This window comes from Antedon mediterranea, chromosome 2 (genome assembly GCF_964355755.1).
Source record: "Antedon mediterranea chromosome 2, ecAntMedi1.1, whole genome shotgun sequence".
NCBI classification, from domain to species: Eukaryota; Metazoa; Echinodermata; class Crinoidea; order Comatulida; family Antedonidae; genus Antedon; species Antedon mediterranea.
Genome location: NC_092671.1, coordinates 38,744,675 through 38,764,094, shown reverse-complemented (window position 1 = coordinate 38,764,094; position 19,420 = coordinate 38,744,675). Strand labels below are relative to the sequence as shown.

At 33.2% G+C, this 19,420-nt stretch overlaps 1 protein-coding gene across 1 annotated transcript; it reads right to left on the bottom strand.

Moving 5' to 3' along the window:
• Positions 1 to 1,178: 1,178 nt before the first annotated feature.
• On the bottom strand, positions 1,179 to 18,658 carry LOC140039906 (glutamate decarboxylase 1-like). Its single transcript, XM_072085498.1, has 15 exons — positions 18,288 to 18,658; positions 13,665 to 13,898; positions 12,251 to 12,341; positions 12,038 to 12,144; positions 11,573 to 11,688; positions 10,543 to 10,622; positions 9,977 to 10,031; positions 9,462 to 9,578; positions 9,300 to 9,364; positions 9,066 to 9,144; positions 7,883 to 8,032; positions 7,401 to 7,450; positions 6,850 to 6,904; positions 2,690 to 2,779; positions 1,179 to 1,912 (listed from the first exon to the last, which is right to left on the bottom strand). Exons 1-15 carry the CDS (start codon positions 18,508 to 18,510, stop codon positions 1,739 to 1,741), a joined length of 1,686 nt encoding a protein of 561 aa, XP_071941599.1. The 5' UTR covers positions 18,511 to 18,658; the 3' UTR covers positions 1,179 to 1,738.
• Between the last annotated feature and the right edge of the window lie 762 nt (positions 18,659 to 19,420).

The window sequence follows — 19,420 nt, the reverse complement described above, 5'->3', positions numbered from 1 at the left end:
AGCATGACGACAGGACTATAATACGTAAGTATGTACACTAAGTATCTATCTGATAAAGGGTTATTTATAACCATGGAATGTTGGTATACTGATTTGTATTGTATAATATTAGTAACAGGATAGTATAGATCTAACAAATTAAAGTATTTTTGTCTTCTTCGTACTTTGATAAATAAATTGTATATCTGTATTATTATTATTATTATGTTATGTGAACGAATAAACAAAGGACAGTAGTAGTAACAGTAGCAGTGAACATAAAGCTCTGTCTACACTATTAAACTTTATGTGACAAAAACAATGTGCCCATATATGGACATGATGATGTCATACCACTACCATATTTAAGCATATCACTACCATATTTGGGCACGTCACACCTTTTTTGTCAAACTAGTTGATAGTGTAGACAGAGCTTAAACAAATTAGTAAGAATTTATTTGTGTAGTGTAGTATGTGTACTAAGTGTTAGACCTAAGTAGTCACGTGGTAAATTCATTCACGATAAAAATAAGTGCATTTTGTTTGCCTACGTTCTATAATTTACCATGACCTATGACCCTGTCTAATGTTATTAGTGTATATCCTACAAAAATATTGATTATTATACAAGTTGTGTAGAGTAATATATATATATTATTATTATATACAATTATACAGTGTTGTTTAATTAGTAACTAATTCTATTACAATTTCATTATAATAGTTACTAATACATTTTAAAAAATTTCTTTTCATATTGTTTTTATATGTGGATCAAAGGTTGCCTACTAATTATTGTTTTCTTTTCATATTTTTTATTCAAAGTGCTAATTGCAATTGCCTAAGCGTGGTTCCCACTAGAACGCAACGCAGCGACGTATTGACGCAAAGTGATGTATTGCGTAATCACAAGTGGGACCGACGACGCAAAAATCGGTTTGATTTCACGCAGGCAGGGGAAAATGCAATTATTGGAAGGGCATTTTCTTACGTTGCGTAAGTTGCGTTACGTTGCGTCGCTAGTGAGAACCAAGCTCACAAAGACAAGCCACTTTGGCTTCTGTGTATCTTAACCCATAAACTTTGTAAAATATTGAATATTGAATAAATGTTGTTGTATAGTTATAGCTTTAAGCGTGGTTGCCACTAGCAACGCAAAATAACGCAACCTACGCAAGGTAAGAAAATGCCCTTCCGATAATTGCGTTTGCCCCCACTTGCGTGAAATCAAATCCGCGATGTTTGCAGCACTGTGCGTCGTCGGTTCCCACTTGTGATTATGCAATACATCACGTTGCGTCAATACGTCGCTGCGTTGCGTTCTAGTAGGAACCACGGTTTAAACGCAATTATCGGAAGGGAATTTTCTTACGTTGCGTAGGTTGCGTTATTTTGCGTCGCTAGTGGGAACCAAGCTTTACATACGACCTTACGACGACAGGATTCTCTTTTCAGACACAAGAGTACAACTTGATCACAATCAATTGTATTTCACTAAAACGTTATAGCGTTTTTATTATGTTATGTTATGTACAATTGTATGAATAAAGGCAATTACGTAAGCGCGCCGCAAATAAATTGACCAATCACGACACAATGGATCATCAGAATAGTTGTTTGTGATTAGTTACTCACTTGCGTTGGGCATACGTCATTGAGTGGGAACAACCAAGCTTTTAAAAATAGTTTCCTTAACAAAACCAAATAAGATCGATTAATATAATTCAACTCATAATTATGATATTTGTTGCATATTTTACAAATCTTTTCCCAATCGTTCAATCTCTTCGATCAGGAAATCAATGTCAGATTTGGTAGTAGCTGGGTTTGAAGTGATCATTCTGAAGAAGTTGACCTTTTCTCTGAGAGGCTGGTAACCCACCATGGTCGTGCCGTGTTCCATCATCCTGGCTTTGATAGCAGGGGCAACCTGTCAAAAGTAAAATAATTATATCATATCGTTCAGGTAGATTGTTAAAATGCCGAAATACTGATTGTTTTTTTGTATTGTAAACAAAAGACTAAGCGGATAATATTGACTAGATTCCGTAGGAGAGATTATAAACTTCTTTCTAGGCAGGACTCGGCATACCTTTATATTCAAACACAGTCATGGATATTGCGTCTCACTCTTCAGGCAGTAACGTACCGTAGTAGCCTACATTGATCTCTACTCAAGACGGAGGATCGAAGGGGTAACAGGTGAGATAATTTGGCTCAAAAGATACCAAATTACTCATTTTTGTAAATATATAAAGTGAATATTGTTAACCATTTGACGTCGTCGTATTATTGTTGTTTAATACACTGACATACGCCGACAACAATTTACCAAGGACACTTTGTGTAATTCATAATTATCTACCCACTTGAAATATAATGATTCTTCTAACAGGAAGCTTTGATTGAATTTAATTCTCGTAACATTATCGATCTTTAAATGGATAAAAATAGTAATAAAGCATGCGGCAATACCATGCGTGTTTTCTTTATATAATTTCGGTTCTTTAAGAAAATGCTTACGTTATGTAACCGTAATCAAGTTTAAGCTTGATTTTCATTTAGACGCAACACAAGGAAGTAAACACAACAAGTTTTGACCAATCACGGCACGTTAGATCATCATCTCTCGCGTCATGATTGGTCAAATCAATTCCGTTGCGCTTGTTCATTGCGTTGCGTCCAAGTTGGAATCATTGCTTTATACCTTGTGTAGTCTTAGTTGGTTTTCCCTCGTGTCTGGAAGTCCCCTCAGACTTGGAGGAACGTACCAAAAGCATACGTTACAGTATTCAGGCTGTTTAAAAATAAATTATAAAATATGTTTTTATAGAAAAAAGGAATAGTAATCAAACAATACAGGCACACCTCTCAAGATGTTTGTGATTCTATGTTTAGACTTTCTGCGGAAAAAATAATTAATTCATCATTATAAATTTTATTTTTGGCAGGATAAAAACAGATTTTGCAATCAAAATTCAAGAAGTCGTCATTCATTTTACCGACGACTCCAAATTGGATGATGGTCGAAGCGGCCGCCAACCAAAGCGGCTGCTATAGTTCAATAACGGTGATCTGTATGGAACGCCGTGTGCGCTTTGATTGTCATTGTTTTGTAATCTTTGATTGTCATTGTTTCGACAGGTTTTCTTTACCTCCTCGGACGTAAATAACAATCTACATTATTATGTAATTTATTCTATTTTTTTTACAGATTGAATGTAATACGTTCTTTTAAACGAAATGGCGAATCGATGATTACTTACTTTAACTGTTCTAAATGATATATATGTTTAATAAAGTCAATAAAATACATTGTGGTGTTTGTATTGTATATTAATATAATATATAATAAGCCAAGTATTAAGAATTATATATATTTTTTCAATAAAGTATATCAAAATATATAAATATATATTTGTTATTGTATATTAAATATGTATTGTCCCCCTGAAAAATAATTTTTTTTACATTTTTGTTGTTGAATATTCCATTTTAATGTCACATAATAGTTATTGACTTCAACCAAAAATTAGATCGAAACAAAAATGATTTACCTGAAAAAACTTGAATTTTAAAAAAATTGTCAAATTGGCTGCCAGCCAATGAATTTTTGGTTGAAACCATTTATCATGTTATTTTATAAGTGAAAACATTATTTTTTTCCATTTTTTTTCTACGGAAGTGATTAACTTTATTAAAACTACAAAATAACCTATTCAAGGTCTGATTTAAATAATCTTAATTTTTCATGTTTTTGGTGGACAATACATCTTTAATTATTTAGTAAAGTGACTAGTAGTGTTCCAATGATAATTTAATTACAATAACATGATGACAGCAATCATTTATTTAATATCCTACATTATTTTATACCTTCATATATATAAATATTGATCAATTTAAAATGAGTTTTAAATACTAAATTAAGATGAGAGTGTATGTATGGTACGGTAATTAATTACGCGAATTTCTGCTAATAACTCGACTGGCGGCCAGCAATAATGCTGCTGTATTAGGTGCGCGTCCCAAGTTGCTTTATTGAAAACACAAACAATTAAATGTATTACAATGGAATACCACTTAAATGTATAACACACCATATTACTAATAAAAAAAAAAAAGATTCGATAGTACAGTACGGTATGTAAATACGTTTTTACGTATGAAAAAGACATTGCAAAACACCAAGGTATTTCCAACTTAACTACCTTCAAATCTCATACAGTATTAAAAAACATTTTGAACGCAATATTTTATATTTAGAATAATTTAGATAACTGTAATGGTCTTGATAACGTGCACTTTTTCTCATTACTTGTTTGCTTTCTCTTTTAATTTTTCTGTTTTACTGGGTTTTATTTTAATGTATATATATATATATATTTTTTATAAATGTTGTATTTTCTCTTGTTTGTTATGTGCAATTTGGACCCCATTGGAAATGGGCTGGTTTTTCCGGCCTAATGGGTGTTCCTGATGCTCGTTATTTTGTCTTTTGTCTGTTTGTTATTTTAATGTTGAGCATCAAATAAATTCAATCAATCAATCAGTATATTAGGTAATAGAAACCATTGATTAAAGTATGATTTTTCATAGTTTTATTATTGTCGGCAATGTGGGTTTTCCGTGTGCCGACTATAGGCTATGTGATACACCATCCACATAGCCAGTCGGCAAATTGGGAGTCGGCAAACTGGAGTCGGCAAACTGGAGTCGGCAAACTGGAGTCGGCAAACTGGAGTCGGCAAACTGGAGTCGGCAAACTGGTCAGATACCAAATATTCGGCAATACCGTACGTAAATTATTATTGCAATACTGTATAAAGATTCGATAGTATGTAAATGAGATAAAGATTCGGCAATACCGTGCGTAAATTATTAATGCAATACTGTTTAAAGATTCGATAGTATCTAAATGAGATATAAAGATTCGGCAATACCGTACGTAAATTATTAATGCAATACTGTAGGCCTATAAAGATTCGATAGTATGTAAATGAGATATAAAGATTCGGCAATACCGTGCGTAAATTATTAATACAATACTGTAGGCCTATAAAGATTCGATAGTATGTAAATGAGATATAAAGATTCGGCAATACCGTGCGTAAATTATTAATGCAATACTGTAGGCCTATAAAGATTCGATAGTATGTAAATGAGATATAAAGATTCGGCAATACCGTGCGTAAATTATTAATGCAATACTGTAGGCCTATAAAGATTCGATAGTATCTAAATGAGATATAAAGATTCGGCAATACCGTACGTAAATTATTAATGCAATACTGTAGGCCTATAAAGATTCGATAGTATGTAAATGAGATATAAAGATTCGGCAATACCGTGCGTAAATTATTAATGCAATACTGTATAAAGATTCGATAGTATGTAAATGAGATATAAAGATTCGGGAATACTGTACGTAAATTATTAATGCAATACTGTATAAAGATTCGATAGTCTGTGAATGAGATATAAAGATTCGTCAATACCTAGTCTGAGCTCCAGACGGAGTTTTTACTTTAATATTAGTAAAAATATAAATATTTTTGCACATATGGCGTTTCATATGTGTATTACTTGAGTTTGGATATTTTCAGACAAAAATCGAAATAAAAACAAATAAAAAAAAAAGACAATGAATACAGTTTGACAAAAAAAGTGTGATGTGTCCAAATATGGCAGCAATATTCCCAAGGTAGTGATATGACATCATATGTCCATATATGGGCACATCACATTTTTTTGTCACACGCATTTTGATAGTGTAGACAGAGCTTTATTTTTTGCCAAATTCTCGAATTCGAGATAACTACTACAAAGCCAAAGTATGAATGAATGAAATCAAAAGGAGGAGGCGAAGTGTGAAAAGACGGATATAGGCTGAACCTGATGCTTCATTAGGCGACAAGAAAAAACACCTGTAAATGCGTCAATAAACGGAAATACTGACGTACAAGAAATCTAGATATCACTTTCAAAAAGTCTTCCGATACATTTCAACTATAAACTGATCCACAAGAACTTACGGTTTCTTGAAAGGTTTTCATATGTTGGGATGGGCGAACATTATTTCATTTTCAAGAAAACGAACCTAGCTTTAGTGTTTATATTTTGGAGATTTTTTTTATATAATCGGGGTTTTAAGAGAAATTAGTTCTCCATCCTTAAAACACATGTTTTTTTACATGGATAAAAAGAATAGAAAAGAATATTTATCATTAATAAAATAAAAATCTTCCTGGTAAACCATTCTTTGTCAACTATCAAAATGTAACAGACAGTTTAGAAGCCTATAGGCCTATATTCATGAGTTTTAAGAAACTGCGAACTTCTTCTTCTTCTTAAAAGTCATTATTTTGTAGATTTCTTTTATATCGGATTTTTAAGAGAAATGAGTTCTCCATCTATCTCCATGAACCGCATAGGCCTACAATTTACCCGTATGTTTACAGAAAATACGCATATGCCTAAATATAAATTTAACATAGCTAATCGGATTCTCTTCTTTCAAATTGTCTTTTCCAGGTTTGCAGCTGTTCTATTGTTAAGAAACTCATAAATTGTAATTAAATAATATTCAATGAAAGAAAGGAAAGATACGAGAAGTAAAATATTAAATTATGCGGCGTCAAAGTCCATGATTATTAAACATGATTCTATTGTTTACTTCAAACTGGTAAAGAATAATTCATACTGCGTGTCACCTATAATATCCAATAGCAAAGTAAAAACTAAACAGCGCACTCAAAATATTACTGAATGTTAACTTCTGAATTAGCTTCAAAACTATAGATTTACAACAATGTTTTGGCGGTCAAGTTAATATTATTATTCAAATGATTGTAAATCTAAACTCACCTTGTTGAACACCATTTGGAAACCAGGCCTTTCTAACAACTTGTCTTGCAAATATCTATCGAAAAAAAAACACGATAATAAACATAAAAAAGTCAAAGGAATATTAATCTTGATTCATTGTCACTATTTGTGAAAATGGTTATAATCGGTTCCTGTTTTTTAGCATAATATAATCATGGAGTTTTTTAGGTATACATAGAAGGTATTCATTAGAACTTATAGCATCAAAACAGTGAGAGTATGAGTATGAAGAGATGGATATCCGATGAGATGGATATCGGATGAGATGGATATCGGATGAGATGGATAACGAATGAGATAGATATCGGATATTATAAATAATTTTGCACTTGTGAATCTTAACATGATGGTAACACATGCCAGCTATACTAATATAGTCCATTGTGTACCGGTACCGTAGTATCGGCCTCAGAAACTTATTTTGGCAAGTTTATACAAACTTATCTTTTATTGATCCTTATTTTTAGACAATAACTATTAATTATTTGTTAAATAAATTTTGTTAAATGTAAATAATTGTTGCTACATACTGAGACAAGTCCATAAGTTTGTTGATTTGAGCTTCTAGACCTCTAGTTCCCTGCAAGAAAAAAAATTGAGGGCGTTTTAGTACTTTCTGTGAAACTCAAACATCATTTTCACGATTCATGCATTCATTCATCAGTGGAAAATTACTTCCATTTATTGTCATTTGCATATAAAATATATATAGAAATTATGTTTGCTCTGAGATATACAAAAACAGATAAATGAAAAACTAACAAAAACTATTACAAAGTGTCACATCACTCTCGTATCTACAATTAAAGCTTGGTTCCCACAAGAACGTAACGCAAGGACGTAAACGCAACGCAAGCGTTTTAACCAATGACAAGCAAAGTTATAGACAGTTAGCAATCAAAAGCGAAAGAGCCATCGCTTGTGATTGGTCAATTCACTTGCGTTGCGTTCTTGCGTTGCGTCGCTAGTAGGAACCAAGCTTTAAAGGAGTATTTGATATGAAGAACCTTACCTTGGCTCTCCACATAAGCCACAATTTAAACACGTCAAGATGTCGTCCGCATTGAATCGCTTTATCGCCTGTATCGTACTCCAAGTCGTAGTGCTTATCTTGTTGGAAAAGATAGTTCGCCTTCATTGAGTTTGTTTCCATCAAAATACCCTAAAACAAAAAAGGAAAGAAAAAATGTAAGAAATATAAAGACCAGCTGCATTATGTGACCAACCCATGTGTGACCAACCCATGTGTGACCATGTGTGACCATGTGTGACCAACCCATGTGTGACCATGTGTGACCATGTGTGACCAACCCATGTGTGACCAACCCATGTGTGACCATGTGTGACCAACCCATGTGTGACCAACCCATGTGTGACCATGTGTGACCAACCCATGTGTGACCATGTGTGACCATGTGTGACTAACCCATGTGTGACCAACCCATGTGTGACCATGTGTGACCAACCCATGTGTGACCATGTGTGACCAACCCATGTGTGACCATGTGTGACCATGTGTGACCAACCCATGTGTGACCATGTGTGACCATGTGTGACCAACCCATGTGTGACCATGTGTGACCAACCCATGTGTGACCATGTGTGACCAACCCATGTGTGACCATGTGTGACAATGTGTGACCAACCCATGTGTGACCATGTGTGACCATGTGTGACCAACCCATGTGTGACCATGTGTGACCAACCCATGTGTGACCAACCCATGTGTGACCATGTGTGACCAACCCATGTGTGACCATGTGTGACCAACCCATGTGTGACCATGTGTGACCAACCCATGTGTGACCATGTGTGACCAACCCATGTGTGACCATGTGTGACCAACCCATGTGTGACCATGTGTGACCAACCCATGTGTGACCATGTGTGACCAACCCATGTGTGACCATGTGTGACCATGTGTGACCATGTGTGACCAACCCATGTGTGACCATGTGTGACCAACCCATGTGTGACTACACTCAAATAAGGTTCTGCACACAATATAGGAAGAAGATGATGACAAAAGTATATATACATTTTTTTTAACTTTACTTTTAAATAAAAAGTTTGACAACAGTTTAGAAAACAAATTCCGGCGCGGCAGCATTAAGAAGGAATTAAAATTAACAAGATTTATTTCTTCGAACCGAAACCCTTTTCATCGTTTTCTATTTAAACATTGACAAACTTACATCCTCCTTGAGAAGAATCGCAGAACACTGCAACGTCACACCCATTATCTTGTGCGGGTTCCATGTCACCGAATCTGCCCTGTAAGTATCAAAAAATGTTCACATTATTTTTAAAAAATCGTTGTTTTGATCGTACGTAAGGCAAACAGTTCCTTCTTTATTTTAAACTGCATCTTAAGACGCATGCGTACTACGAAAGTGTTCGTTTGGAAAAAAGTTTTAGAAATAACTTGCCTTTCAATTCCATCCAGCAAGTGTCTATGTCGACGTGAAAGTAAGACGCCGCCTCCCCAAGCAGCCTGCATTAAAAAAAATAGAATGTTAAGCTCTGTTTACACTATCAAACAAAAGCAGACCACCGGACGATGAATGTTCAAATAATATATATAAACTTACATCAACATGCAACCATATATTGTATTTTTCACAAACATCAGCAATGGACTGAATAGGGTCAAATGACCCCCTTACGGTTGTCCCGCCAGTGGCATTGACTAAAAATGGAACATCACCCTGCAAAAGAAGCCAAGAAATACACAATATTAAACATTAAACTGTAAAATATATAACCAATTTCCATCTCTGGTAGGTGTAAGTTAACAACGTTTTTTACTAGCTACTAACTAAAGTTAGCTAACTAACAATTTAGCAAACGTTATCTCTGTATTTGAGCATTCTGCATTATATAATAAGTAAAGCGTGGTTCCCACTAGCGACGTAACACAAGGACGTAACGCAACGCAAGTGAATTGACCAATCACAAGCGATGGCTTATTCGCTTGTGATTGCTAACTGTCTATAACTTCGCTTGTCATTGGTTAAAACGCTTGTTTACGTTCTAGTGGGAACCAAGCTTTATGTTTTCAATTGAAAATTCAAATTCAATGAATAAAAGCGATCGTGTAACTTACACGGGCCGATGCCTGTTGAATTTTGTCATCAAGATCTGATACTAGCATTTTTCCTCTGAAAAAGAATCATAACTTGTGATATACTTTTATATATACTTATTATATACTTTTTGCATTACAACGCAAGGGCATACGGCCGGGCGATTAGGTAACGTTTAGTAGACACATGACTCTTAATGCTGCCAAAGTAATGGGCGGAAACTAAGATCTGACTTAGACGGAGGAATATTGCATATTTCGATACAGTATATATAAAATACAGCACAAGTACGCCCTCTTTCAATACAAAAAGTAAACGTCTTCAACCCGTGATTCCTATCTTTTCTAAAGCTTGTTGTTCTATACTAAGGGTGGCCGTTTCATTCCGATTCCATTTCCGAAACTTCCATTCACTATTGATTTAAGGCATACTTGTAATTAATGTCAAACCGTGATTCCTATCTTGTATAAGGCTTTTTGTTCTATGGTGGCCGTTTCGTTTCATTCCGATTCCGAAACTTCCACTCATTTCATTGAACTCGATTCTGGATGGAATGCATTACCATACAATTACTGTACCGACGTACCTTTCATCTGTATTCACTGCTATCACGTTGTCAGCTCCAATCCCACAAATGACGGCAGCCTTCATGAACGAGAAATGACTCTGAAATGTGACAAAAGATATACACTTTGAATTCAACATTAAATAATAGGAAAGAACTCGTTTCTGTCAACTCGCCGGACCTCGTCGTACGATGCTGTCTTATTTAGCCTTAAGAATCAATATAACAACCAAAAGAAAAAAAATCAGTACGGTAATGAATTGGTAGCTGTTTAATGAATTCCATCAATGAACTATTTGAACTCCGTTAGCAAAAAAGTTTCTACAAAATTATGACTCCGGTTTATCCTCTAAAATATATACAAATATTTAGCTTTATAAACATGAATACATTATTTTATCTTTTACATAGTTTAAAGCACTGTCTATGATTAGATTAATGACTCACGTCTACAGAAGTGATATGGTAGTTATAATGACATCATCATGTTTGTTGTTGATTTTACAGTAAAAAAACCTTGTATTAGTCAGTTTTACCTTTTTGGGCATAATTATTCAATGTTATTTTTTTTTTCTTATAATATATTTTTGTCAATATTTTAGAGTTATTGTATGTATTAAAGAAAGATTGAAAAAAAAATAATAAAATATTTTAGAATTATTACTTTTCTTGTCATGTCGACAACTAGTGGTCAATGCTTAAAGTAATTTTTACTTTTTTTTATCTCCTTTCACACCGGTCTTATTTTTTCTTATAGTTCATATCTGTTCTTTTTATTCAATGTGTGGAAAATAAATAAATGAAACAACAACAATGTCCATATATGGGCACATTTGTTTGTCACATACAGTTTGATAGTGTAGACAGGGTTTAAGGCTGGTTAGATTATGTTAGATTAATGACTTACGTCTACAGAAGTGATATGGTAGTGATATGACATCATCATGTCCATATATGGGCACATCACATTTGTTTGTCACATAACGTGTAAACAGAGGTTAATGCTTGTTAGATATAAAATTATATATATTATATAAGATTAATGACTTACGTCTACAGAAGTAAAGATGACAAGTTGCGGCATGCCTTTTAGTCCCATTCGTTTGCACTGTGGCAACCGATGTTGTCTAGCTGCTAGAACAGCATACAGATTAGAGATTGCGCCTCCTGTATAACAAGAATATATAAATTATAAGTGAGTGAATCTACAAAAGAAAAAAAAAGTGTTTCCCTGACTCTAGCGTGGTTTGCACTAGAGAGACACAACGCGAGAACGTAGACGCAACGCAACGCAACGCAAACGAGTGGACCAAGCGACAGTTTGAATATTTCATCGCTTGTGATTGGTCAAATCACTTACGTTGCGTCTCAGTGGGAACCAAGCTTACATGATGGCATCTCAACGTTATCTGTGTATGTATAGTCAGTTACCTGGCCCACAAGCTCACTCCGTCTTAAACAGATCAGAGCTTATGACTACCGAGTTTCACAAATAAAAATAGTAACTTTTAGTTACCTGGACAGAATATTCCTTCTCCATCTTTGTAACCGATAAATTCGCGCATTTTCTTCAACGTAGCTTTTTCAATCAAGGTGAAAACTGGAGCGATTTCATATGTAAACCTTTGAAACAAAAAAATATCAGTTTATAGTTTCAGTATGGTTTCGAAAAATATTTAACTATAAAGGTAAAATTATATTGATTAAAATGTAAATTAAAATGACGTACATATTTGTGTTAACAGCTGCGGTGACCCATTCGCCTGCAGTTGAAATGACGTCACAACCCTGAGATAATTGGTTGAAAAATCTTGGATGTCCTGTATGAAGATAGTACTTGTATTTATTTATTTTACAACATCTTTATACAGAATTACACAATCAGGTAAAAGAAAACCTGTTTTGCATTGTGGTCCTGTCTTAATACAAACAACCAGGGGGAAAAATGTTTAATTTTGTGAGGAAAAAAATGAGATCGATTATAATTTTTTTTTAAATTCTGATTCGGGTACTTCGCTCTGGTATTATTTGAAATAAAATTATTGTGATACAAAGTTTAAAGCGAAAATCAACGATACAGGCCCTCTTGTGGCTACCATGGGCATTTCTTTTAAATTTAGCAATTTTTCTGTAATTTAGAGATCAAAGTTTAACAAATACGCCCATTCAATGTTTCTTTTTCTAAAGTTCGGGTGTGCCTTATTTTTCTAATACACTGTACTACCATCAACTGTCGTACCTGTCTCTGATTCGTGATGCGTTTTATAAAAGATCGCATGATTGTACAAGATGGGTAATTGGCTGTTGAAAAAAATCTAGAGACAGCAGCAGACAAGCATGAGATTCAATACAATCTTATTCACTTGAATTAGAATAACACACAATTGTGAAAACATTTTGTTAAGTGTTATTAGATTGACATCGACTGATTTCACACTGTTAATCGATACAGGACAAACTGTACACAGTCGAGGTATCCGCCTTACATTGTTTGTATAACACGTTTAAGTCACCGCTTACCCTTAAAACGTTATCCGTTTTTCCATTACAAACAATTTCTCCTAAGGCAATTGCTACTTTAAGTAATTTATTTGTATATATTCGTAATAAAAATGGTTAATTTCTCTCCATTTAGAAACATTCCCTGAGGTATACAGGTCATTTTAGTCACTACAATCACTTTCTTAATGATTGTCATTATAATTGTTCTTGCTAATTTAAGTTTACAGTTATATTCAAAAGAGAATGTGTATGAAAACAATTTCAGGAGATTGTAAGATTAGGAGGCCGAACAATCAATTTAAAGATGTACTGTCCCCCCAAAAACAAATTAATAAAATTAGACTTTAAATAGACCATTTTTTCAGTTTTAATAAAGTTATTCACTTCTAAAAACAAAAAGTCAACAAAATGTATTATTTCCCTTACAAGACAAAATAAACAGTTAATTTTAATCAAAAACCATAGTCTGACAGACAATTTAAGTATTTTTTTGCTTTAAATTACATTAGGCCTATTCTTTTCAGATAAATAATTTTTTTTTCGATCCAGTTTTTCGTCAAAGTGAATAACTATTAGGTAACATTAAAATGGCATATTCAACAAAAATATATAAAAAAAAAAATTTATCTTTGAATTCTAACCGGTTATGACGCAATATCGTAGCGTGTTTTTTATGTCCAGAAGAATTTGATCCAGGTTTTCTGCCTTATCTGGCAGATCAAGATGAAGTTTTTCTTTTAGTTCTGACGGCTGCATGAAGTCAATAACTTTGTTCTTTCGTTCAAACGATCCTTGGATGTATTCGACCAGTTGCTCTGTGACTTCTTTCAGGAACTTTCCTGTCAGTTCTCCAGATTCTTTAGCTGGTAAAAGATCTAAAAACAAATCGATATAGTTTATTTATAATAGAATCTTATTAAGATATTATACTAGTTACACAAGTTAGCAATTGAAGTAGGCCTATTTCACCTCAAAATAAAATGTCTTTCAAATTAAAAACAGATGAAACTTTCCACAAGTATATTATTTCTTTTCCACTTTCTTTTAACAATCTCATAACACACGTCAAGTTGACATTAATATTATTTAATTTAATTTAAGTGTTAATATGAAATAACGAAATGAAAGTAATGCAGACAGCAACGTTTATGACTTGCTATAGTTTTTCAGATACCACCTATTAACAGTAGCAGAATCGGGTGCAGTAATTATAAAGAGTATTTAACGAACGTTTAATATACGGTGGAGACATTGCAGCAGGATGATGGAAAAAAGATCTATCTTCTTAAGTAGAGTATAATAACCGACTAAGCTCAGACAGTCAACAGCGGTTAATAAGAGTACATTGATGACATTAATAGGCAAAGATATATTGAATTAGCCCGAACATGAATGTAACATATCTGTTAAGTCAACAGTTGTTCTAAAGTGTGAAGCGACACAGGAAAGTCAAACTCTGTTATTCATACGGTCTCATTATAATAGTCATCAAGCATTGAACGAATATTGGTACTAATAAATAATAAGATAAATGCCCCTACATATGTTTGTGACGACCACGGAACCATCTAAAGAAACTAAACATTCATACGGTAATAAATTTATCATGCATTAAATCATTTTCAATACCGTATTACCAATATTGGTTTACTGATAATAATTCATAATGATAAAGGCCTATACATATGTTTTTAACTACCACGGTACCTTCAAAAGAAATTAAACATTCATACGGTAATAATTTGATCATGCATTAAATCATTTTCAATACCGTATTACCAATATTGGTTTACTGATAATAATTCATAATGATAAAGGCCTATACATATGTCTGTAACTACCACTACTTCCAAAGAAAAAACTAAACATTCATACGGTGATAAATTTATCATGCATTAAATCATTTCATTACCAATATTGGTGTACTAATAATAATTCATAATGAATGGGCGCGCCTATACAGCTGATGTTTGTAACACTTTCCACAGAAACTAAAGATTCTTACGGTGATATAAATATTCATTATTTATTTAATCACTTTTAACCGTATTACCAATATTGGTATATTATTTTTTATGTTCATACATATGTTTTTTTATTTTTATTCAGCCGATTCTCGATGCTGTATCTATTTCCGAAATATCATAACAATATTTGGTAAAAAGTCTTTCACATGTATCTAGTATTCTACATGATACAGGCACCACATGTGATATGAATGAGATGCTGTATTACCAAATATTCCTATGATAGTATATGTGAAGATACAGCATTGAGAATGGTGTGTTTTATTTGAGTTAAAACCCTGTAAAATGAAATTCAAACAATTGAATGGTATGGTTATTCGAGAATTCCATAGATATAGACAGATTCTTTGTTGACAACTGGGGATAACAGTGTCCAACATGGCACACAAATAGTAGGCGATACAAGCATAAAAATAGCAATAACAAACTTAGATAATATTTTCACAAACTTTAAGAACTTCGAAAACAAATTTTGACCGTAATAAAGGTTCCATAGAAAGTAAAAACATAATTGGCAATGGCAATGTATATTACTTAAAGGTCAGGTGCGGGCAAAAAATGTCTATTGATCATAAATTCCAATAATTATCGATCTATAGTTTCCCCTATGTTTCATAATTGTTGGGATTTTATTTGTGTTACACGAGCTTGTTAAAAATAAGCACTTTCTTATCAGTGGGGGATAGTTCAAATTACACAGTAAAATCTCTATTCTTTTATACACAAATTTTGTAAATAGAGAGGCATTTTAAAAAGCTATGAAAAATAAACGGTGTGGTAAAAAATGTTATCAGATGACTAAATATAGGTAATATAACTTGAATATTACATTTCTGATATTTTTATTCAACTTCAGATTTTCATTTTCATGCTATAGCAAAATTTATCCACCATATATCCACCACCTTTTTTCACTGTCTGGGGAGTCACCAGACATGTTATTACATTAGGTTAACTACCTAACTACTGAAAAAAATCTTCCTGGTTTTTATGGAAGAATTTTTCCAAATTTTGTATTTGACCATATTAAGGGAAATTCATGTTTTTTCGTCTTGATTTCTGTTACAAATATTTGATTTATGTACAATTAACCAAATATTATATTTAAAATTCATGCCTGTACCTGAGCTTTAAGTTAAGCGTATGCGTGCAGTAAATGGGTATTCACATAATGCGTGAAGCTCGGTCTGCACTTTGCCGCATTCACAAAGATTGGGGTGGAGTGCGAGACCACCGACCGGTTTCTATATTAAGGTTATGCGATATAAGTCGTAACGTATGCTATTTTGTGCAGTCATTTGAAACTACAACATAGCAAGTGCAACGTTCGTTTGTAGATTATACCCGTGTCATCCGGGGATATGGTTGCCATAAAATATTAATCATGTCGAGGACGATACCCCCGTGGTTTACCTAGGGAAATAATGCTAATAATATCTAATAAACTAGTTTATATCATTAGATATTTCTGTAATTTTATTTCGAAAATATAAATCAATATTTATATTGCAATGCTTTTTAGATTAGTTTTAAAAATTATCAATATACTAATAATGTAATAATAATGTAGGAACCTAACGATTGTAGCTGAACGATAGTTTGGAGTATAACATTATATGATTTTATACAATTTATTGGGTTGATGAAATAAAAATGATGAGCAAAAGATAACAATTATTCACAGGCCTACTACTGATGTAACTTGTAAACGACCATGGAATAATTTCCGTAAGTTTCGTAACATTGTTTGTAGTTTAGTTTAATGTTATTATATATGTTTTGTGTTTGTCTGTGTTCCTCCTGTAAGTGGTGAACCATGAGTTCACTGTTGGTTGGAAAATGAATAAATAAATAAATAACGTTCAAAAGAAATAAACAAATTAAGACAAGTAAAGATTAATTTGAGGTAAATCTTTATTTGTAATAATATACTTGATAGGATTAAATTAATTATTAAGTCCGATAAAGGTTTCCACAAATGTTTATATTTTATTATTTTAAAGAGTGCCCCTGTACAGTATCAGCTGGCCAGGGGATTCAGTTGGAATGGGTACCTTCTTCATAGTATAAAGTTGCAATGAAATAAATAAATAAAGATAGCAAGGCCTACGAACAAGTTCTGTAAAACAATGTTATTAAACAATGTTCGCCAAGAACACTTTGAGTGACTTTTGAAGTACATTTAAGAGAGAACCAGAAATGATGTACAATGTTGAAGAGCTTCTTCTGTCTAATATAATGCATGTTGTACATAGTTTAAACACGGAGTAAATTGAATTATTTTACGAAGATACATATCAGGTGTGCAACAAACATGCCCTTTGTTTATTAAAAGTATTCCTATTATAAAATGTAATAGAATTAGTAGAAAATTGTAATAACAACAAAAGTTGTGTCTTGTTCTAACCGGTACCCTATACATCTGAAGAGAGGCAAATGTAAGTAAAGTGTCTTGCCTAGGATACAAGCAATGTGGCGAGAGTAGGATTCGAACCACGATCTCACGATCAGTAATCCAACGACCAGCACTCTGGGCCACACGCACTCACAACTCCGTAATTTACGTTAATTAAAAGCTTAATTAGACTTCATCTTCTTTCTACATACAAAATCTAAAAATAGTATTTTTCTTGTGTATTTCTACACAAGTTTAGCTTGAATTGAAACATTTTCTATTGATACCACTTGAACAAACCTTAATACAGTTTGAGGTTAACCGTTATGGTCACTTTCTGATTGAAGTGTACCAGTACAATGGTCAAGGATTACTTTGCCAGGATCCGATGGTCAATATTGTAAGGTAACTTACGGATATGTTGTCTCTAATAATTGGACCGTAACAATTATCATTGAGAATTTTAAAATGACAATTATTAGATCACAGATTAGTTTATTGATTCAAGACATTTTAATTGCAATTCTGCTTCAAAACGACGATTAAAAGTACATTAAACAAAAATACAATAAGCAATTAAAAAAAAATCATTCATTTTCCAGCACAGTGAAAATAAAACACAATGGTGGAATATATTCATATTTCACAGTAGCTATAGCCTGCAAACTAATAGTAATAATGTATAGAGTGAAGTTTGGAGTGGAGAATTGTGCGCTGTTTTCTAATCGAATTTGGGATTTTAAAAGAAACTCTTAAAAATAAATGAAAAAGCTAACCTCATGCATTTTTTAATCGAATTTGGCATTGTAAAATAAACTCTTTAAAAAAATGAAAAAGCTAACCTCGTGCATAGAGCTCAAAATAGTCAGGTTGGAGCTCTTCTTGTGGAGGCTGAGTAATCAACGCGTCATCCACGGACATAGTCCGCCTCAGTCGTTCATTATCACGTTCTCGCAAATCTTTTTTCGAGCCGTTTAATCCAAGCGAACCGATTCGTTCCGTAACTCCCGCCATTCGGTTAGAATCTGAAATAACTTCTGCACTCATGAGCCTACGTCGAGACATATTTAACGTCGGTTTTTAGTAACAGTACAGTCGTAAAAAAACAAAATCACGTCAATAAATATATAAATTGAAAAGTTCAGATATATTTCCCGCTGAGTTAATTCGCGCACGGCAGACGATTCTTCCTAACTGAATGGTAGATACGTTGGTGAGAAGTAAATAATAACTTCAACTATCTGAGTAATTGCAATCACACGCCTGTGCTCATTCAAGTAGAAAGCTTCTTCTTATACTATCTATCAGATCTTCGATCGAACCTGATGTTCGTGAAATCGTAGACCACAGATGGGAGTCAAAATAATTCACTGTAGATAGATTTGATATCTGTGAGTTTGCATCATTTATTTATGTAATCGAAGTGAATATTGACAAGGATCTAAAAAATTAATTAAACGTCCTCGTGTAATTACTCTGGTTACGTAAATGGCCGTTAAATTTGAATTACAAGAACCAATCAATTCAAGTACAACTAATGTTAGTTAAGTTCAACACTCAAATACCACATTTTAATTATATTCATTAAATCAATTCTGGGGATAAGGTTGTTATCGTCCCAAATAGCATGCGCGACGCATGGTGGGAGGGGTTTGGGCGCAAACGTCACGACGCGTACGTACAAACAACAAATCACGTCATCATCATGAATTCAACAGAATTAGTTTACTATTATCATTGGCCTTACGCCATGTAAGGAAATGGTTAGCCGCGCATGCTCGATTTATTTATTCGTTTGATCTTATTTGGATAAATAACATATTTATAGGCCTACAGGATTTCACAATCGAGTAAAAATATACCTGGTTTAGCTTGTGGTCCTGTCTGAGATATAAAATTGCAATACGTTTAGTTTATAAAAAGAAATGGTATTGATATTAATCATTATGATAAATAGAAAAATCATTACTATACA

Bases quoted from the DNA above. Each gene is read 5' to 3' on its own strand.
- LOC140039906 (XM_072085498.1), bottom strand. From the start codon at position 18,510: ATGTCTCGACGTAGGCTCATGAGTGCAGAAGTTATTTCAGATTCTAAC. The intron at 12,342-13,664 runs GTTAGAATTCAA...ATCTTCATACAG, and splicing joins ACGATATTGCGTCATAACCG to GACATCCAAGATTTTTCAAC. The intron at 10,623-11,572 runs GTAAGTCATTAA...GTCACATTTCAG, and splicing joins TCATCTTTACTTCTGTAGAC to AGTCATTTCTCGTTCATGAA.